Source organism: Petaurus breviceps, unplaced genomic scaffold (genome assembly GCF_028583685.1).
Source record: "Petaurus breviceps papuanus isolate PSGF00001 unplaced genomic scaffold, PetGlider_PUasm1.0 126, whole genome shotgun sequence".
NCBI lineage: Eukaryota > Metazoa > Chordata > Mammalia > Diprotodontia > Petauridae > Petaurus > Petaurus breviceps.
This window is the reverse complement of record NW_027185655.1, coordinates 1504289-1523705: the sequence shown is the minus strand read 5'-3', so window position 1 is coordinate 1523705 and position 19417 is coordinate 1504289. Positions and strand designations below refer to the sequence as shown.

Below are 19417 nucleotides of genomic sequence, written 5' to 3'. Positions count from 1 at the left end.
CTGGATCTCACTCTTCCTCCGTCTTCTTTTACTCTGAGCACCCCGTTCACATAAAGTTCCTGCTTTCTTATGTGTCTTCTCTCACGCCTCAATCTCCAAATTTCTTAGGTGTTCCTCAGGCATGCACTGTTTATGAGGAGCATTTTTCTCTTAATCTACCCATAAAAATTAGCCAACTTTTAAAAATTCTCTCTGACGCTTCTCCTTTCTATGACCCTTTCTGGGTCAGCATTAAAACTTTACAAGCCAAGGAGGGCATGGAATTGTCTAATCCTGAAAAATGAAATTTTCACTTACCCTGCTCTGTATTCTTCCACAACTATGCCTTCTATTTAGAGAACTAACATCTGGCAAATTAAAATTTTTACTTCTTGGATCTGAAGTATGTCTTGTACTTGATTAAAAAAGAACATTCCAATGGGGGAGGAAATAAGGGAACTTTGTCAAGAGGCCAATATGGACACAAGGGGAGCCAATGACCAAATGAAATTTTAAAAAGACACCTAAAATCAGGGACAGGTAATGATGGACAAATTAAAAACCATGGCATAGTCCTCTAAGAATGGTACTTGGAGGGCCAAAGCTGACACGAGGCTGAAGCTAGCAAGGAATGCTGAGGAGGACAAAAAGACTTTGCTGGGCTTCTTAAAACTACACTGAGAAAAAACAGCTGGGTCTAAGGGGTCAAAGGATGGCCACTTTGGATGGATGAGGGACAGAACCTTGTCCTTCTTCTTTGAGTTAGACAGAGCACAGCCAAAATGCTGAGAAGGGAAGTAAAGGGCAGGTTACTAGTACTCTGGGCCACAGGAAGAAGACAACCAATGGGAAAGGAGCGTCCTGAGGGGCTGTGAAGGGTGGGCATCCTGGTGGGATGCCCCAGATCTTCAATGGGCCCTGTAGACCCCTATGAATACTTTCTTCATGGCCCAGGACGGAATATGCGGTAGATGTGCACGCCCAACCACTGTCCACACACCAGCACAATTCCCCTGCTCCTCACCGCCCGCTCTGCCACATTACCTTGGACTTAGCCACTATGTCTGCCACTTTCACCACAGGGTCTTGAGTGAGGCTTAATTTGTTCTGTGCATTCATCTTACTGTTCAACCAATTCATGGCTTCATTGATAAATTTTTCCACCTTTTCCATGTCAGCAGCATCTAAGTGATCATATTTTTCATCCTAATTAAAAGAGAAAAGTCCATTTAAAAATGAAGTAATCCTCAATAACATGATACGTATTCTGATCATCCTAATGGGCCTTTTGAGAGGACACCCAAGTGACAGTCTGGCGGAGTGCACACCTGAAAACAAAGCTGCATACTATTTACAAAATAAAATACAGATGAGCAGGAGTTAAGCAGTGTCTGTGGCAATCAGAAAGAAAAAAGGGAACAGGATGGGCTGGGGTGAATTAGGAAAGGCTCCTTGAGGAGGGCACAAATTGCTCTAGGTTTCTAAAAGGCTGGAAAATGGTGGGATGCATTCTCTACAAGAGAAACGGCACATGCAAGAAGGCATGAAGACAAAAGTCTGCATGTCTGCAACACAGAAGAGCAGAAGCCCCTGAAATGGAGAGGGCAAGTGCAGGCAGACGAGTTAGTGAGGAGATCTCAAAGGGCAGGTAGAAAGAAAACTCCAGATCCGATGGAAGCCATGACAAAGAAGACTGCAGTTATCTTATGAAGGAGATGCCAAAGGGGAAAATGTGGCCACAAGTCCCTCAAAGAGGCCACCATGGCAGCCAAAGCCCATGCTAGGGACATGCCCCTCTGAACAGTATGGACAAACACCGTGGGGAAAATAGCAGTAAGACCAAGCATGGGGTGGGAAAGAGGGTTAGGGGAGTTAAAAAAAAAGCATTCTGAACAACTGAGAAAGTGAGGATGTCATCTATTAGAAAGTATGCTGGGCAGGAGAACGGGCTTGCCCATGCAGAAAGACCTTGGCCAAGGACCAAGATATCCCTTTCTTTAGGTCCCTGTGAGGAAAATGCTTAGCAACTTTTGTTCCAAAAAAAATCATCCCATCAATCAAATCAGAGGCCAGGATCCAGACAATTAACTGCCCAGCATCTCCATCTGCATTAACACACCATGCTTTCCGCTTTCCTTAATGCCCGGATCTCTAACCTTGTCTTCACTCTTATTTGGTTTCACAAGATCTATACACTGCCTTGTTCTACACTGGTCAGCTCACTTCTGGTGTGCCAGCCCCACTGTTATCATTCTCCTACAATAGCCTGTTCCCACGATTACTAGATAAAGAAACTGGGGAGAGCTGCTTATTTGGATGACAGAATGTGGTCAGCTGAGTTTTCAACTTGTTAACAACAAATGGGGTTACAGAAACAGATAAAGTGTAGTGAACATACATAAAAATCATTAGAATTATTATTTGAAACCATGTGAATGAATGTATAAAAACCTGAATTGAGCCTTGGTGGGATACCAATGGCTAGTGGGCCAGAGTATTACAAAGAAACTGCCAAGGACATAAAAACGATCTGAGAAACCAGGTAATCAAGACAGTACAGAATAAGAGAAACCAGTGATGACGTATTTTCAGAATGCAGATTTTCTCTGGCAATTCTGTAACAATTGAGAGCAAATTTACTCACGTTAGCTTTGAAAATTAATGTGCAGGCGTACAAACGAGAGTGTGATATTCCCCCTGCCCTCTCCCCTCTTCTTCACCAACGGAGTACCTTATTCTTAAATGCTTCCACCACTTTCATAAGTAGCTGGATCTTCTTGCCCAAGTCATTTAAAGCTTTTGGTCTCTCTTCATGTTCTATGAACCTAATTTGAATAGGCTGGCCAAATTTCTGTCAGCAAAAGAGAAAGAAAATAATTGAAGCACATTTGAGGCTTAAAAAAATAACAATGATGTGGTGATTACCCAGAGGGCACATTAACTTCAAAGACAAACAACAAGACCTCTTGACATGGGAGTTTCTGGTCTTGGTCTCCACTGACACTCCTCAGGGCCAAGAAGGAAGACCGTGGCCAAAGACCAAGATACCCCTTTCTTTAGTTCCCCACAAGAAAAATGCTTAGCAACTTTTGTTTCTAAGAAATCATTCCACCAATTGAATCAGAAGCCAGGGTCCAGACAATTAACTGCCCAGAATCTCCATCTGCATTAACACACCATGTGCTTTTTGAACAGAAGAAAGCTAGGAAGCTTTACTCAATAGAAGCAAAATATGCTGTATGCAAACTGCTTTTAAAACAACAACAAGAACAAAAATTCCCACCTGGAGACCTGAAAGTGCATCTATCCCACTGCACTCTAGACATAACTGGACCTTGCAACTTACTGGTTATCCAATGTACTGGACTAGAAAAAACTTCAATTAAAGCTCTGGCTCTATCTTTGGCTAAGAAATAAGCAAACAATACAAGACAAAGTTAAAAAAAAAAACCCTTGAAACATTCCTTTCAGAGTTTTATGTCCCCATATTGGTCCAAGAAGCATACAAAGTTTTAGTTCTGTAGCCCAGAATTCTTATTCAAACTTTTTTGAAGGAAAAGAATTCCAACATGGAAGTTTAACCAAAACACATCCAAAGAAAGGTCCAATAAAGATGGCAAGGCTGCCCTGCAGTCTATCACGCCAGAGGCAGCACACTGGAGTCCTGCGGCCTCTCCAATATCCTCTGCAGCAGAGCCCTTAACGACAAAGGTCCCACAGAAATACAGGATGTGTACTTAAAAAAAAAAAGGCATGCAGCCCTACTATGACCCCAAAAGAAAGGAATCAGGAAAATACCGATTTATAAAAACATCTGGAGTAGAATTCCTTGAAATGTCAAGATTCTATACTTTACCTAAATGATTAATTCTACCCACAACTTTCCAGAGACACATGCTCTCCCTGTTTCCAATCTTTCCCTTTGGGGACATAAGCTGCCCCCCAAATCTGCCTACAGCAGAGGTCTGACCCACTTCCTCCGACTGAAAATCCTTCAGGGTCCTCCCCCCGCCCCATCATCACCACTGTCTGACATTTAATGCCCTCCACAAGCAATACCTCATTGCCCTAGATGCTGGAGCACACTGAGCAATGAAGACCTGAGTTCAAAGTCCACTTCAGACACATACTAATTGTGTGACCCTGGCCATGTCACTTAACCTCTATCTGCCTCAATTTCCTTATCTGTAAAATGGAGATAATAATAGAACCTATCTTTCATGGTTATTATGAGGATCAAATGAGAGAATAATTGTAAAGCACTTAACATAGTCAAGCGTTATATCAATGTTGTTACTATTACTATTTTTATACCATACTTAAGTCCCTTAAGAGCAGAGACTTGGGGCAGCCAGGTGGCTCAGCAAGTAGGAGCACTGGCTCCAGTGTCGGGATGACCTGGATCAAATCCGGGCTCGGATACTTAGCACCACACCCAGAAACACCTGGCCGTGTAACCTTGAGCAAGTTACTTAACCCCAATTGCTTTAAAAAAAAAAAAAAAGCAGAGACTTGTTTTTGTATTCCTAGGACTTATCACAGCACATTTTAGACAAAAAGTGCTTAAATTTTCTCTTCAGAAAACAAGGCAACCAGTATTATATTATTAGTCTTAAAAAGAAAAGGACATCAAGCTATCTTTTGCTATTTTCAGTGTGACTAAAGAAGCCCCCAGCACCATTAATACTGTTGAGGCTATGTCCACAGAGCGGTAGATAAAATACAATTTGTTGTACGCAACCTATCGCTGCCTACACATCCTAAGTACACTCCCTCTGGGCACACTTGCCTAAGAAGGCAAATAGGGTGGGCTGAATGGGACAACTTCCCTGCCTCTATGAGAATGGAAAAGGCCAACTCAGCAAATTTGTATTAAATGTTTAATAGGTGCAAAGTATTATACTTGGAGTTGGGTGCAGAGCCATCTGGCCAAAGGCTCGTTCTTGGTCCCCACCCCTGCCCTCCACTCCCTACTGAGCCTCAGGCCCCCTCATCCTCTCATTGGCCTGCCTCTCTACCAAGCCTTCCACTGGGCTTCCAGAGTTCAGATGCCAACTCAAGGCTTAGTCCCAACTTTGATTCAAAAAAGTCAGTGTGCTACTGTACACTATTAAAAACAAAAGAGCAACTCCCAACAGCATTGTAGGCAGGGGCAAAGTGCTGGGCAGTCCTTACAGTGATCCAAACCTCACACAGATAAAATTTTCTTTAACTAGATCTATCATTTTAACCAAGTAGGACTCCTAGTGAAGGACTCCTTCCTCTACCAATGCATGCTCTGAACCTTGAGGAGGGAAGGGACTGGTCCAGGATCACTCAGCCAAGATGGGTCAGAGCCGTGACTTGAAGCCACAACCTGCGTCAACTCCCAGGCCAGCGCTCTCTTTGTCTCTATCACCATCATTCGGGGCCTAAAAATAGTATTTACCTTTAATTCATGAAGTTTATCCACATAAACTTGCTTTGGTTGATCTTCTCCATCTTCATAAAGCCAATTTTCGGTATCTTCCAACATTGAAGACAGTTTACTTGAATCCTAGGACCAAAATGAAGAAAATATAGATCGAAAATGTTTCCTTATAAATACCTCAGCAATCTCACTTCCACCCATCAATCACTTAGAAGGCAAGCTGTAATGCCTATGTCATTCGTAGGGTTTTAAAAACTGCTTCAGCATATCCCCAGCACTAAGAAAGAACACAGGTTGATAGCCATGAGGGTCAGCAGCATTGGGGCAATTGTGATTTGTGTCACAGCTGTGGGAAGATCTTACCCGCACAAAGGTTTGGGGAGGAGGACAAGTCAATGTGTCTTCTCCAATACAATGCAGTATGCAGTCGACTTTCCCTTAGAGGAAAAGGGTTGCTATTCCTTCAGTCTCACCCTGGACCCGTGAGCAAGGATTCCGTCCTGGGATCTCTCCTTCTAGTGGCTAGCTGGCCTCCCTGAGACTCTGACTCCGTCTGAATGCCCTTATCTTAGTTGGCCATTTACTGTCCTCACTGGGGAAGGCCATCTCCCACCCAGAGCCAGGAGCTTGTCCCAGACTTCATGAGCAACCTACCCATCCTCCTTCCTGCCAGCAGCCCTTCTATAATTTGGATTTGGCATCTTAATTAAATAGGAAGGCCATCAAAGCGCTTGGGTCTACAAAGATACACTTTCTAGGAAGTTTGGAAGTTGACCAGCCTAAAAAGGGAGAAGAAAGGCGCGTGAGAAGCCGCCGTCTCACCTCAGCAGTGACGAAGCTCCCGTAGACGGTGCCCAGCTTGTCTCTAAAGTCATAGACATATTCCTCCACGGCATTCTTGGCGTCATTCCGCTCTTTCTCTAGCTTGTCCTGCATGATCATCTTTCCCTAGTCAAGAAAGTCACCGCTTGAGTGCTCACGCATTAAAGGATGTACACACATTCTTTAAACACAAAATAAAATGGGAAACTTGTCAGGCGCCTCCTATGAGCAAAGAAAAGGCTGCGGCAGACCATCTTCTGAAGACACGCTTCCTTCATAAGTCATCATTCACCCAACGAGCAGTAACAGGAGGAGCACAAAGTGCTGACAGATCATTCATTACAATCCAGTGAAGGAAGTGTTACACAGCACAGTCCAGGAAGCCCAACAGGGCGGGGGCCTCACAGCTCAGGCTGACCGATTCTTGCTGATGACACTGATGAAGGCTCCAAGCGCATCTAGGGAAAAGTCCAATCCTGCCATGTCTTTTGGAAAGCTACTAAGCTCTATTTTCCTCTGGTGCCACCGTTGCTAACAATAACAGATATTAGATTGTAAGCTCCTTAACTGTCTTTAAAAAAATGAGAGCAAGGACAAAATGTGAAAAAAATTATATGTCAATCTGCACTCAGAATTCATCACTTCTCTCCCTGGAGATGCAAAGAATTTTTCATTGTGGGTCCTTGTGAAACTGTCTTGGATCATTGCCAAGTCTTTTTTAGTTATCACCCTTACAAAACTGCTGCTGCTGTGTACAATGCTCCTTGGTTCTGCTCACCTCACCTTGTATCAGTTCATATAAACCTTCCCAGCTTTTTCTGAAAGCCTCCTGCTTGTCATTTCTTACAGCACAGTAGTATGGGAATTCCCTCAATCTCTAATTCTTTTGCTATCCGTATTTTTGCATGTATAGGTCCTTTTCAGGATTATAGACATGGCTGGTAGTAGTACTACTGGGCAGTTTTATAGCCGTTGGGCATAGTTCCAAACGGTTTTCCAGAATGGTTGGATCAGTTCACACCTCCACCAACAATGTATCAGTGTCCCTATTTCCCCATAGGGATTGTTTTTCTTTTTACTGACTGTATCCCCAGTGCTTAGCACAGCGTCTGGAACATTTACAGACACCTGACAAATACACTGGATTGGTTCCTCTGACTTAACCACTATGATTTTTTGAATTCTCTTGCTATAATAGAACAAAGACTAACTTTCTTGAAAGTAAAACAAAATATACACACGATTAAAAAACAAATCCCTCAAAACTTAATAGTCCAGCAAAACAAATTCCTACATGAGCCTTATCCAAAGCTCTAGGTTTTTGAATCTTAAGTTCAATATTTCTGTCAGAACCTGAGCAGCATGGCAATGGCTTTTCAGTCATGAGGCCCGAGTTCAAGGGCTATGTCTAACACATACTATTTGTATGACCCCAGGCATGTTTCTTAACTTCTAGATGACCAGGTGGCTCCCCCAAAGTACAAATTACAGACAGGGTACAAAACCGTAGGCGTTGAGGGAATTTCATAGAAGCATACATAGACTCAGGTTGGAAGGGGGCCTTAGAGGTCAGTGAATCAACCCTTTCATTTTACAAATGAGAAAATGAAGCTCAGATATAATTTTAAGTTACTTGCCCAAGGTTACACTAATAAATATCAGAGACAGGATATGGACCCAGGTCATCCTGACTTTTAAATCCAGCACCTGTATTTTCTCTCTTTTTTTTGGAGGGCAGTTGGGGTTAAGTGACTTGCCCAGGGTCACATGCTAGTTTTTGTGTTCAGTGTCTGAGGCTGGGTTTGAACTCAGGTCCTCCTGACTCCAGGGGTCGGCGCTCTATTCACTGCACCGCCTAGCCGCCTCAGCACCAGTGTTCTTTTATCTCAATGTTCCCTTTTCCAAGGGTACTAGTCCTTACTTCTTGAGAGGACATTATACAGGCCACTCCCAACTTCTAAATGGGTTACACTCCAAAAGTTCCTTGTTGGCAATTCAGAAAATAATGTCTCTTCTGTCTATATTGTACTACAATAGCTTAACATACTAACGTTCCTATTGAACCCAACCACTCTGCAGTACTGTTTCTGAGGGACAACACATTCCAAGGTCAAACCCAGGACAGCCTACTTGTCATGTGACCACAACTGTCCTGGCAAGAACGGTGGCCCCAAAGGGGTCAGGGGCTACGGAGGACCAGGGCCTTCTGACACCCACCCCAACAGGAATACGCAATCATACCAGGAACCAGTTCCACATTTACCTGATTTCTTTCCCCACCCCCAGGTCCCAGAGACTGATGGCTTCTTCACTCACCATCTGTTCCTGTTAACTAGGGGGGATTTCCTTCCCTGGCTTGATGTTGTTCTACATCAGAAGTGATGTCTTCCCCCATTAAAGTAAAAGCTCCTTGAGGGCAGGGACTGTCTTACTTTAGCACAGCGCCTGGCAAGCACTAGGCATTTAATAATAAATGTTTGCTAACTCAGGGGCTTCTTGAAAATAAGACTAAAGATTTATTGTATATGTTATCTTATAGAGAGTACATATTATTGACTAAATTTTTCTAAAAAACGGAAAAGTACTCTGGTTTAACATTCAGCAATTAAGCTATGTTAAACATTTTTATAAACAGGGCAGTAACCTTAAATTCATAAAAAAATTCTGAGTTGAAATTCCACAAACGGCCAACTCTGGTAGCAATGCCGTGAGCACTCACCTCGTTTTCTATGTAGCTGTTGATGAGATCCTGGCCCAGCTGTCTATACAGGCTACTCTGGATAGGCAAATCAATGCTCTTGGTTTTTGCTTTTTTAATGTTCTGGTTTACCCGCTCCTGCTTGTCTGAAGGTGCTGGCTGTGGAGAACAATGTCATATGAAAAAATCATCTACGTGAGGTATTCCTATCTGGGCAAAGGAAGGCCCTCAGGAAGAGCAGATACATTTTCTTTAAACTGGAAAATACAACACTTTACTAATAATCTATTTGGGTAAAAAAAAATCATCCTGACCGAGAGCCCCCTACAGTCAAGAAATTGTAAGATAGATGGATGGATGTAATTTGAGTTGTGCAGCACTGCCCTCCCCCCCAAATCCCAACACTTACCTGATATTGTATTGCATAAACTATATAGATTACATATTATTCAAATAACAAAACCAAAAAAAATACACACACCAAAAATTTTGGAAAAGTATATCCAAATTTTACACTGCAAAGGGAACTTCCATTTTACACTGTAAAAATTTACTTTAAAATTTCTCTAAAACCAAAGAGAGTACATAATTATAAAAGATAATACTACTTCCTTTAAGCATCACTCCAGAAAATTTTAATTATATTGCTTCCTTATTTTCTTAATATACTTATAAAAATAAAAAGTGGTCATGATTTATTTTTGCTAAACCTGAATTCAGTCTCAACTTAACTGAAAAACATGCAGCATAAGAAGGAAACGATTGGTCTGTAGTTCTGAACGTTCACTGTATTACACAGAGACAGGTGAAAAAGAAAAACACACCTTTGTCTTAGCACCAGTATGATCAATTTCCTCTTCCGGGGTATGCTCGGCATGGCCTTTTTGATGGCCCTCTTCTTGGTCAACCTGCATTTTGTCCTGGGAAGGAGGTATATAAAAATGGACAATACATGTTGTCACAAGGGTGACTTTTTTCCCCCCAAAGCAACATCATTAAGTCTTTCTCATGATATTCAAAAAGACTTACATAGAAGATTACTCATGTAGATGCTATACTTAATTTAATTCAGTACGTAATTTTTAGAATAACTACAGCTAAAGAAAAAGATTAAAGGTGACAGGAGAAGCAAATGCCAGAGCCTATCTACACTGCTGCAGTGACCTATTGACCCATTCATAAGAACGCCTTAAAAAGAAAACAAAAAGCTGCCCAAGAGCCAAATTTCCAAACCACCACACACCAAAAGAGGAAAAGACTGGCAGGCACCACCACTATTCAGGTTTTATGTAGAAAATGGGTATTTTCAGCCAGTCCCAACGTAGCCCAAATAGGGATGAAATATGACAAAACTCAAACTGGCTTCTCTCTGGTGAGGAAGCTAACATTGACTGACATGATTCTCCAAGGCCTTGGGTGTGTACTCTACCATTCTCCTCTGGAAAAAGGAACAGCAGTAGAGGGGAAATGATTAAGATGAAATTAAAGAGAATAATTAAAAATTAACATGCAAAGTGCCATCTATGAAGCCCATTGGCTGTTAAGTATTTGTGGCTATTCTGTATACAATTAAGCATGGCTAAAAGAAAAATCCAATGACCGCTGACTTAGAAACCTGAGTCATGATACTATAGACCTTAACTCTGACAATTGGCTGTACGAGAATTTCAAGCTCTAAGGGTCTCCAATGAAGCTTTTAAGTTTTACTAACAGGAAATTGGCTGTGACAAAGAACTCCTTCCAACATTCTGCAGTAGATAAGGTTATTCTAGAAATAATCTCTTCTTTGCCACAAATTTCAGTTGTGTGCATAGTTTTTTAAGATGACAATAGAGTTACCCAAAAGTCATTAGACTTTGGGCATTATGGTGTAATGGAAACAAAGAACTGTTTGATTGGGAAGTCAGAGAGCTTAGAACTGAAATCCAGTTTAATCACTGACCAGCTCTACAACCTTAGGAGGGTGAAAGAACCCTTGAAGGCCTGTTTCCTCACCTATGAATTGAGAAGTGAGTCCACTCACTACAAATTATATCAGTGCTGTAAAAATCCAGTAAAATTCAAATTTCCAGAATTCATCAATCTCACATTAGACTGCCTCTTAGATTTTTATGACAAATTCTGGCTCCCAAATGGGTTTCTTTTTGTGTGGCACCTTGTTTTCCTCTAGTCATGGTACCCGCCAGTTGTTACCTACATGCTCTATTATTGCCACCCCAAAACCCACTCTCTCCTTAGGGCTTTTGCAGTGTGACTATTGTCCTAAAACTTTTCTCTGCCAAATTCAGTCTTTAGTCTAATTTCAGGCTGCCTGCCTCCCACCCTTCGCCCTGACCCTTCATCCTTGGCTTTGGAGACATCACCCTCTACTAATCTTCTGCCCACTTCTCAAACCACACTTGTTTCCTCTGCTACTGCCTTCTCTGTTCCCTCTCCCTCTGGTCATCTCATTCACTTCTCCAGGCAATGCTATACTTCTCAATGGGATCACCATATTTTATCACATTTACCCACCATGACCAACACTGTGGGATTTCACTGTACTCTCCCTGGGCCCACACTCAACATCTCTTCTGTCACCCAATCCTGTTCCTTTTTGCCTGCACAGTCTCTCATCTATCTCCAACACCCTGGTCATGGCCCCCACTGCTCCCTGCCTTGAGTCTCTCTCAGGCTTTCCCACCTCCACATTCACTCCACACTGCTGCCACATTATGGGACCATGCCATGCAGCTCACCCCTCTAGTGGCTCCCCACTGACGCCACCCTCCTTTGCCTGGTATTTAAGCTGGCACTACCCGACCTGATCCACACACTGCTCCTGTCAAAGTCGACCACTTTCTGTTCAGCTTTAGCTCTCTAGCTCTCTTCAGAATTCAAATAGCCTTGAATGTCCTTACTTTGTGAGGAGAGTTTTTTATGTTTCAGTCAAGGAAATTCACCAGCAAGCAACTTATCTGCTGACTTGGCTTTGGAACTTTATGCCACATACAATTACTATGACTAAATAAAGATTAATAACCCCCGCCTCCCACCCCAACCTGGCAAGAGTTGTACTTCATCTTGAATTTAAATATGGATGTGACACTCCTTACGGATGTAAAGTTTGTATTTCTGTTTGCTCTGCTGTTATCACGAGGAGTTGTTGCCCCCCTGGGGATGCGTGAAAGAGGACGAGCCACCTCGAGCGCTTATGAAGCTCCGTGACTCCGAATCCCTTTAGAATGTGTTCTAGACATGTCACCATGAAGACTGACTCTACACATGTGCCTGGCATCATGCTCAGTGTTTACAAATACTCTCCTCATCTGACCCTCACCATAACCCCTGGAGGCCAGGGCTGTTATCACCTTCATCTTATAACTGCCTTGCTGAGGCCCAATCTGAGCTCAGGTCTTCCTGGCCCCCGGCCCAGGGCCCTTCAGATCTCCTTAGCATGCATTTTATTTAATACTTCACATTCCATTCTTTTACTCTTACACTCGACACTCACTTCAACACTGTTCCTGTAGGAACCGTGAATTAGAGAGCAGAGGTCCTAGAAGGCTGGAGGTCACTCAGCACTCCTTTAGAAGCAATACCAGTTAAAAATAGAATGCTTTTTAAAGGCCACTGAGACAGAAATCGCCCTTACTTGGTATATACAAAACCAACTCAATATCTGGCTAAGCCTAGTTAAATCAAGTCAGCAAACATTTATTTAAGCACTAACTATATCCTGGCTGGGCACACAAAGAAAGGTTAAAAACAGCCCCTGTCCTCCAGGAGCTCACAGTCTAATGGGGTTAGTCTAGTCTAACCTAGTCTAAACCACCACGTACAAACAAGATACCAATGATCAGAGAGAAAGCACTAGGGACAATGGGAAAGGCTTCCTGCAAAAGGTGGGATTTTAACTGGGACTGAACAGGGAGCCAGGGAGAACATTCCAGGCCAGGGGGACAGCAATAGAGGGTCCTTTACAAGCAGAGCCAGGAGGCCGGGGGCCAGCTCTGAAAGGCTTCCCTCAACATACATTGGTATCAAAGGCCACTCACGCACAAGTCATTTTTAAGCAACCTCAACTACACGGAACAGAGAGAGGGACTCTTAAGGAAGGAAATGCAGTACAGGTGACAGTCACATCAGTACAATCTCCAAAGCACACCCTCGGCCGCTATCACCTGGATAAGCCTGGTTAGCCCTTGGCTTCCAACATGAAGAGGCATCAGAGCAAAAGAATTTGGGGGAGGAGACAGGTGTTCAGAGAGAAGATACTTGAGCATTAATTATTAAAGACTACGCTATATACTATGTCCTAATCATAGTAAATTGAGCACTAACTGCACGCTTGGAAAGAGTCAGAGCGGACCTCAGATAGACTGTTCATCTGAATGGCTTTCACTTCTAAACTTCACTAAGAGGCAGACTAGTTTACTAGCCCAGTGTTAGGGTGCAAGCAGAGCATATGAAAGAAATCCTTGAAAGTGTAGCCGCAGTGATGCCATGGAAAGGTGAGCGATGGCATCATCCGGTACAACCCGTGTCCCTGAAGGGAGGCACTGCTTCCTGGTTTGGGGTTTGCATCCTGAGGGTCTCTCCTGTAGAGCCGCTAGTGATTTTGTGTTCAGTGCCTTGGCAAGCACTTAAGAAACATTTGTTGGATTGACAACTTTTAGGAAGGCTTTATGTTAATAACAGCAAAATAAACAAAAACGTGATCCCTAAAATGGAAAGTCCATTCCAAACATTTATATTCAAGATGAAACACAAATGAACAAGTCCGAAAAAACTGAACTTTAGACCTCGTAATTGCACATGGTGAAAAATTCCCAAGCTAACTCCTCCTCGCCAAATGCTATAACAATTGTTCCAAACTAGGAATACCAAAAAGCCATCTCAATTTATTTAGCACACACCTAATCAGTGTGAATAAATCAAATTTTAGTCTAAATATGCCTACATATGTGCTTCAGCATCAGTCACTTTGAAGGGACTACATTTACTTAGGAAGCTAAAAACTAGCCCATATGGAAGGGCACTGTTTTAAAAGTCGTCCTTAGGAAGAAAAACCAGCTATGGTCACAATAGATGGGATGTGGAGTGAACAATCTAGAATTTTAAAAGAAAAATACATTATCCCCTAAAAAACGTCTTAAAATTTTGAAGAAAAGAGATTTAAATGCATTGCTTCTTTGATACTGTTACCTGGTGATTCTTCTAAGCAGAAAAATTCTGCAAACTTTCAGCTCAATACTTCAAAATTCAGACTCTAAATAATGTTATCTCAAATAGATTGCTTTTAAAATACTAGAGTATTGCTTATTACTATGATACTAGAAATATTGTCTAATATAGGAGTGGTGAAAGGGCATTTTTACATACCATCTCATCTTTGCCTTCATTCTTAAATGATGACTCTGTTTCCATAGGTATATCACTGTGATCCCCTTCCAAACTTTGCTTCTCAATTACCGATGCACTAGCCACACTGAAGATACCATGGATATTAACACGTACTTTAACCTTCACTTTGGAACTGTCACCATCAGACTGGGGAAAAACATTCTGAATAGTGAAGTTCCCTTCAGGGAAAAGAAGGTTATAAAGCTTTGGTCATAATGTGTTTAAAATTCTAGCATGTCTTAGGATGACTCTGCAATTAACACAACATAGTCTGAATTATTATTATTCAAAAACAACGCCCTGAAGATGGTAGATATCACAATCCTGGTATCCCACAAAGGCTTACAGATTCTAAAACTGTTGATGTAAGTAAGGCATAAAAAAAAATCAAGAGAAGCCATCCCCAAATCTTAACATCTCTACTATTACAGGATGGCTGGCTTAGATGAATTAACTGCTAATCCTACAGAAACAACCCTGTTTTCCGTGTTTAAATTCATTCATTTTCCATTCTTACATTTAAAATTAGAATGGGAGAAGACTATAGCCTACCTAGCCAAATGAGTTATAAATAGGCTTCCGTCTTAAAAGTCAGGTCCACTGTTCCAAATCCTCCTTTTTAAGGGGGAAAAACATTTCTCATATTGCTCCCTTAAAACTTTCTACCCAAAGCACTAATAATAACTCAAGGGTTTTTCCATTATATTTTGTGGCATAATTTAAGATAACATTATTTTAAAGCAGCAAGCAATGAGCATGTCTCAGATATCACTTGGTCATTGATCTGTAAATATATTAATAATAATTCTCCACTGAGAACAGGTTTATACTAAATTCTCTCCACTGAAAATCACTGATGGCATTTGAAATTCATTGATATTTGATATTTTTTAACAAACCTCCTTAAAACAAAGAATTGCTCACAGTCTATAATTTTACAGAAAGGAGGGTTATTGTGATCTTCAACCCATAACAACAGTGACCATGGTATTTGACCAGTTTTGCTTTTTCCATGCTGACTTTTTTTTTTTTAATATTCTTAAAAAATTTTTTTTTTTTGCTTTTTTTGGAGGGGGTAAGGCAGGGCAATTGGGCTTAAATGACTTGCCTAAGGTCATGTGGCTAGCAAGTGTTAAGTGTCTCAGGGCGGATTTGAATGCAGATTCTCCTGACTCCAAGACTATGCTCCATTCATTGTGTCACCTAGCCGCCCACTGACTTTTTTTTTTTTTGCACGGTCAGAGTATGTATTTTCTCTGACTTTGCTTTCTTCACTCGGGCATCTCCTTTATCATACAGAAACAAGTATCCCCATGGTTTTCTGAACTCTTTATCTAGTCACCATTCTTTGTCTGGTATAATTATACTCCATGACATTCATGTATCATGATTTGAAGGATTTTGTCTCCACCTTTTTCCTTAAAATAATGCTTTGAAAATGTTTGCATACAAATCTCTTCTTGTATCTGTAACCTCCTGGGGCCACAGTCCCAATAGTGGAATCTTGGAATCAAAGAATTTAGCACTGGGCATGAACAACTTAATGATCTTTGTGGAGTGATTTCTAATCATTTTGCAGAGTTGCTGAACCAATTCATAGCTCTACCAATAGTGAATTATCATGAACTATCAGAAACCGGGGATAGTAAGGACCTGAGATGATAACTCAAGTTTCTAAAAGCTGTATTTCTTTTTTTATTGGCAACTTAAAACATCTTTTCAGGTGGTTATTGACAAGTCGGACATTTTCTTTTGAAAACTTTCTAACTATCATTTTGTCTAAAGGGGAAATGGTTTAATCATATATCTCGTGTCAGTTACTGATTTTGGATGATTTTGTCATAAATACTAAGTTGAACAAGTTTTTTCCTCAACCCACATGTTTCCTTCTAATTCTTATCTGTACTGATTTAATTTGGGCAGAAACAACTTTAAAAGATAAAACCTTCAAATTTCCTCCTTGTCACTTTTAAATATTCAGATTATTTATGTGGAATCTACCTTGCCATATATTGTAAGATGCTGTTTTGAAATCTATTTTAAACCCAGTCTGAAGTTTACATAATTAAAAAAAAAAACCAGGACTATTACTCTTTTCAAATACTCTGTCAAGTCATACTGCTTATTTCTTTACTTTCTCGTTCCAAGAAGGGCCTAGCTGAAAAGAGGTTACAGGCTCTCAGGCTCATTAATGTGGCCCACAGGTACTTATTTCTATCCTAATCAAACAGTACTTACCCCAATTGCTGCTAATCCCAAAGCTGAAGTGGGGGCAGAGGGAAGAGTGTTAACAATGCCTAAATTATAAGAAAGTCGATTCTGCTCTTGCATAAAACAGTAACATATAACTGCCTGATTGCAGGACCTCACCTACTTTTTTTTAGCTGAACGGTTCCTTAAACTGAGGACATTTAAATAGGTTCAGATACAAGCAAATTAAAAACTACTAAACTACTCACAAAGGGATTCAGATATCCTAACTGAACCCATTTTATATACTAATATCATCTACTTCAAAAAGAATAAATGAACCAAAAATGCCCACTGAACTTCATTTAAGAAATCCACAGTAAGTCACTTTAATTTTGTAAAGGTAGACAGTATATGGAACCCTGCATATGCTGTCAGGCTCCACTGAAATATTAAGCTGTACTGAACTGGTTTTAATTCTTTGTGGCAGGGGCTGGCTTTGGGCAGTAAGGTAAAGGGAGGGATACACTGAGAAATAAAAGTGACATAAAAACAGAAGTTACCATCAATATTTTTTTAAAAAGGACATAAAATAAAATCTTAATGGCAGAAAGGATGCAGCCCTGGACCAGATCAATTTCACTCCATCAGTAATGACATAAACATTTTCTCTTTTTCATAAATACCATCCTCTAGCATTCTCTCTTACCAATTCGGGGATCAGGATAAGGCACTTCATGTGGATGGGTATAATATGCTTCTAGTTCAAACGGTTCCTTCTTGTGAAAGGTAATAACTTTTGAGAATGGAGCAGGATGGTTCTTACAGAACACTTCACATTCCCTAAAGTAAAGAAAATAATTATTTTCTTTAGGTTAAATAACAGATGCCGACAATCATAACTATAAAACCACTAACACTTTAAACTTAAAAAAGCGTAGTGTTGCTGCAAATACCTACAGTTATAATAATGAAAAATTGAAAGACAACACTAGATAACTGATATCACTCGATGGATATCTGAATGTTGGCATCTTTCTGAAACAAGGAGCAGAATACTCATCACATAGAAGATGATACTACCAGCATTCGTCCCACCCCACCCCACCCCAAAACAACCAACTAGTACCTAACATCTTAGAATCATAGCTTTAAAACATTTTCCTTATTATGAAGATCATGTTATGATTGTGAAACATCAAATTTCCAAATACAAAACAGGAAAAGCACTGCAGGTAAAACTAAACCACCTCTACTCTGCACAGCTGGTTTCTCCAAATAGCTAGCACTTGTATTGAGCCTTGAGGTCTACAAAGCCCTTTACATACATGTGTTATCTCACAAAAACCCTGAAGGAGGTGCTTTTATCATATGATACAGATAAGGAAACCAAGGCAGCCAAAGCTGAAATGACAGGGTTCTCCAGCTAGTGTCTCAAGGATTCAAATTCAAGTCTTCTCTTCTCCTAACCCTAACCCTCTACCACCCTGTGCTACTACCTTCAAGAATATATTCAATTTGATGTTGCAGTACCAAGACTGCCTTGCTTGGCTGCATCTTCTCACCTTCCTTTTACCTTCTTCTATTTAAAAAAATGTTTCATCTACAATTCTTGGGGGAATGGGGGACAGGACCTGGAGCATCACCACCACTATTTGTAGAACATTTTAGTGGGAAGGACGTTCAATGTGAGTGAATCCAACATCCTCATTTTAAGGTGGGGAAAATGCAAGTCAAGAAAAAGGGTGTGGCTAAAGGACAGTCGGTGGGGAGTAGATAAGAGTAGCCATAAAGGAGTAACCAGTTCTACCACCTTCCTAACCTAACAAAACCTGAAAATGAAGAATCCTGATTGAGGAATGCAAGGATGATCACAGTGAATCAATTCCCCCACCCAAGCTGGCATCAGTAGACAGACAGACAGGTCTGCAGACAAGGTCAGTACACATTGTGCCAAGGCCATGAACCAAGGCAAGGAGAAGTCCCAGAGCCAGCCTAACCTAACTGGCCCGGCCTAACCCTGTGCAATATCCAGGAACAATGGCCCACAGGCAGAGATGGCACTCGCTACCCACTTCTGGATCACAGATCCAGGGGAGACTAAGTGGGAAGTGGGGGGGGGTTTATTCTGGAGCCAGAACAGTAACCAGAACTAGCTGTCAACCCAGGAGGAGCCCATGGCCAGCAGCTGGGTTGTTTAGTCCCTACCTCCAGGTGTTGGAAGCAAGCACAAGTAGCCCAGCAATCTCAGACCACAGTGGGGAGGCTGTTCTGTCCCTCCGAACCAGCAGAGCTTTCCATCTGGATTAGACTGGTTGAGTCCAGTAGCATCTACTGCAACTCTGACCTTGCTCAGACCCAAACCCAGGCCAGATACTTGTAGAGTTCAGACAAGGAGGCAGCAATCAGACTCTGAACTGGATCAGAACACTCTGGGAGCACTGAAAACTTGCAGGTCCCCAGTCTAAGCTATCCCTGAGATCCTGGCATAACATAACATTCAGTACCCCAAGAAAGCATAACAGGACTAACCCAGACCTTCCCTGAAGAAATCTGGCAGCCCCAACATCAAGTATTTGCTCAGGAAATAGGCTGGAAGAATGAGTAAAGAGAAAAACAAAAAAACAAAATCTGCCATAGAAAACTATTATGATGACAGAGACATTCAAGACAGCCCCAGAAGAGAACGATTCCCAAGTATCTTCAAGCAAAGTTTTGAAGAATAACATAGCTCAGACACAAGCTCAATTAGAATTTTTGGAAGAGTTTGTGAAGCAAGAATCTTAAAATGTTTTTAATCAATGAAATGAAAGCTGTAGAGGAAAATATTGGAAAAAGAATTTAGCAGCTCGGCACAAGAAGTACAAAATCTTGCCCAAGCAATAAACTCCCTGAAATTTGGAAGCCAAAGTGAAAAGAAAGAAAGAAAAAAA

General features: G+C 41.3%; 1 protein-coding gene across 2 annotated transcripts in view; it reads right to left on the bottom strand.

Annotated features, from left to right (window-relative positions):
• Positions 1-19417, bottom strand: part of HSPA4L (heat shock protein family A (Hsp70) member 4 like) — a 55784-nt gene that overhangs the window by 7485 nt on the left and 28882 nt on the right. For both annotated transcript variants that reach the window (XM_069091128.1, XM_069091117.1), the window contains exons 11-18: positions 17194-17327; positions 14274-14473; positions 9734-9829; positions 8931-9068; positions 6212-6337; positions 5408-5515; positions 2711-2830; positions 1024-1185 (exon numbers count right to left, since the gene is read on the bottom strand). In XM_069091128.1, the coding sequence (XP_068947229.1) occupies positions 1024-1185; positions 2711-2830; positions 5408-5515; positions 6212-6337; positions 8931-9068; positions 9734-9829; positions 14274-14473; positions 17194-17327 (1084 nt within the window). The remainder of the gene's footprint in view (positions 1-1023; positions 1186-2710; positions 2831-5407; positions 5516-6211; positions 6338-8930; positions 9069-9733; positions 9830-14273; positions 14474-17193; positions 17328-19417) is intronic.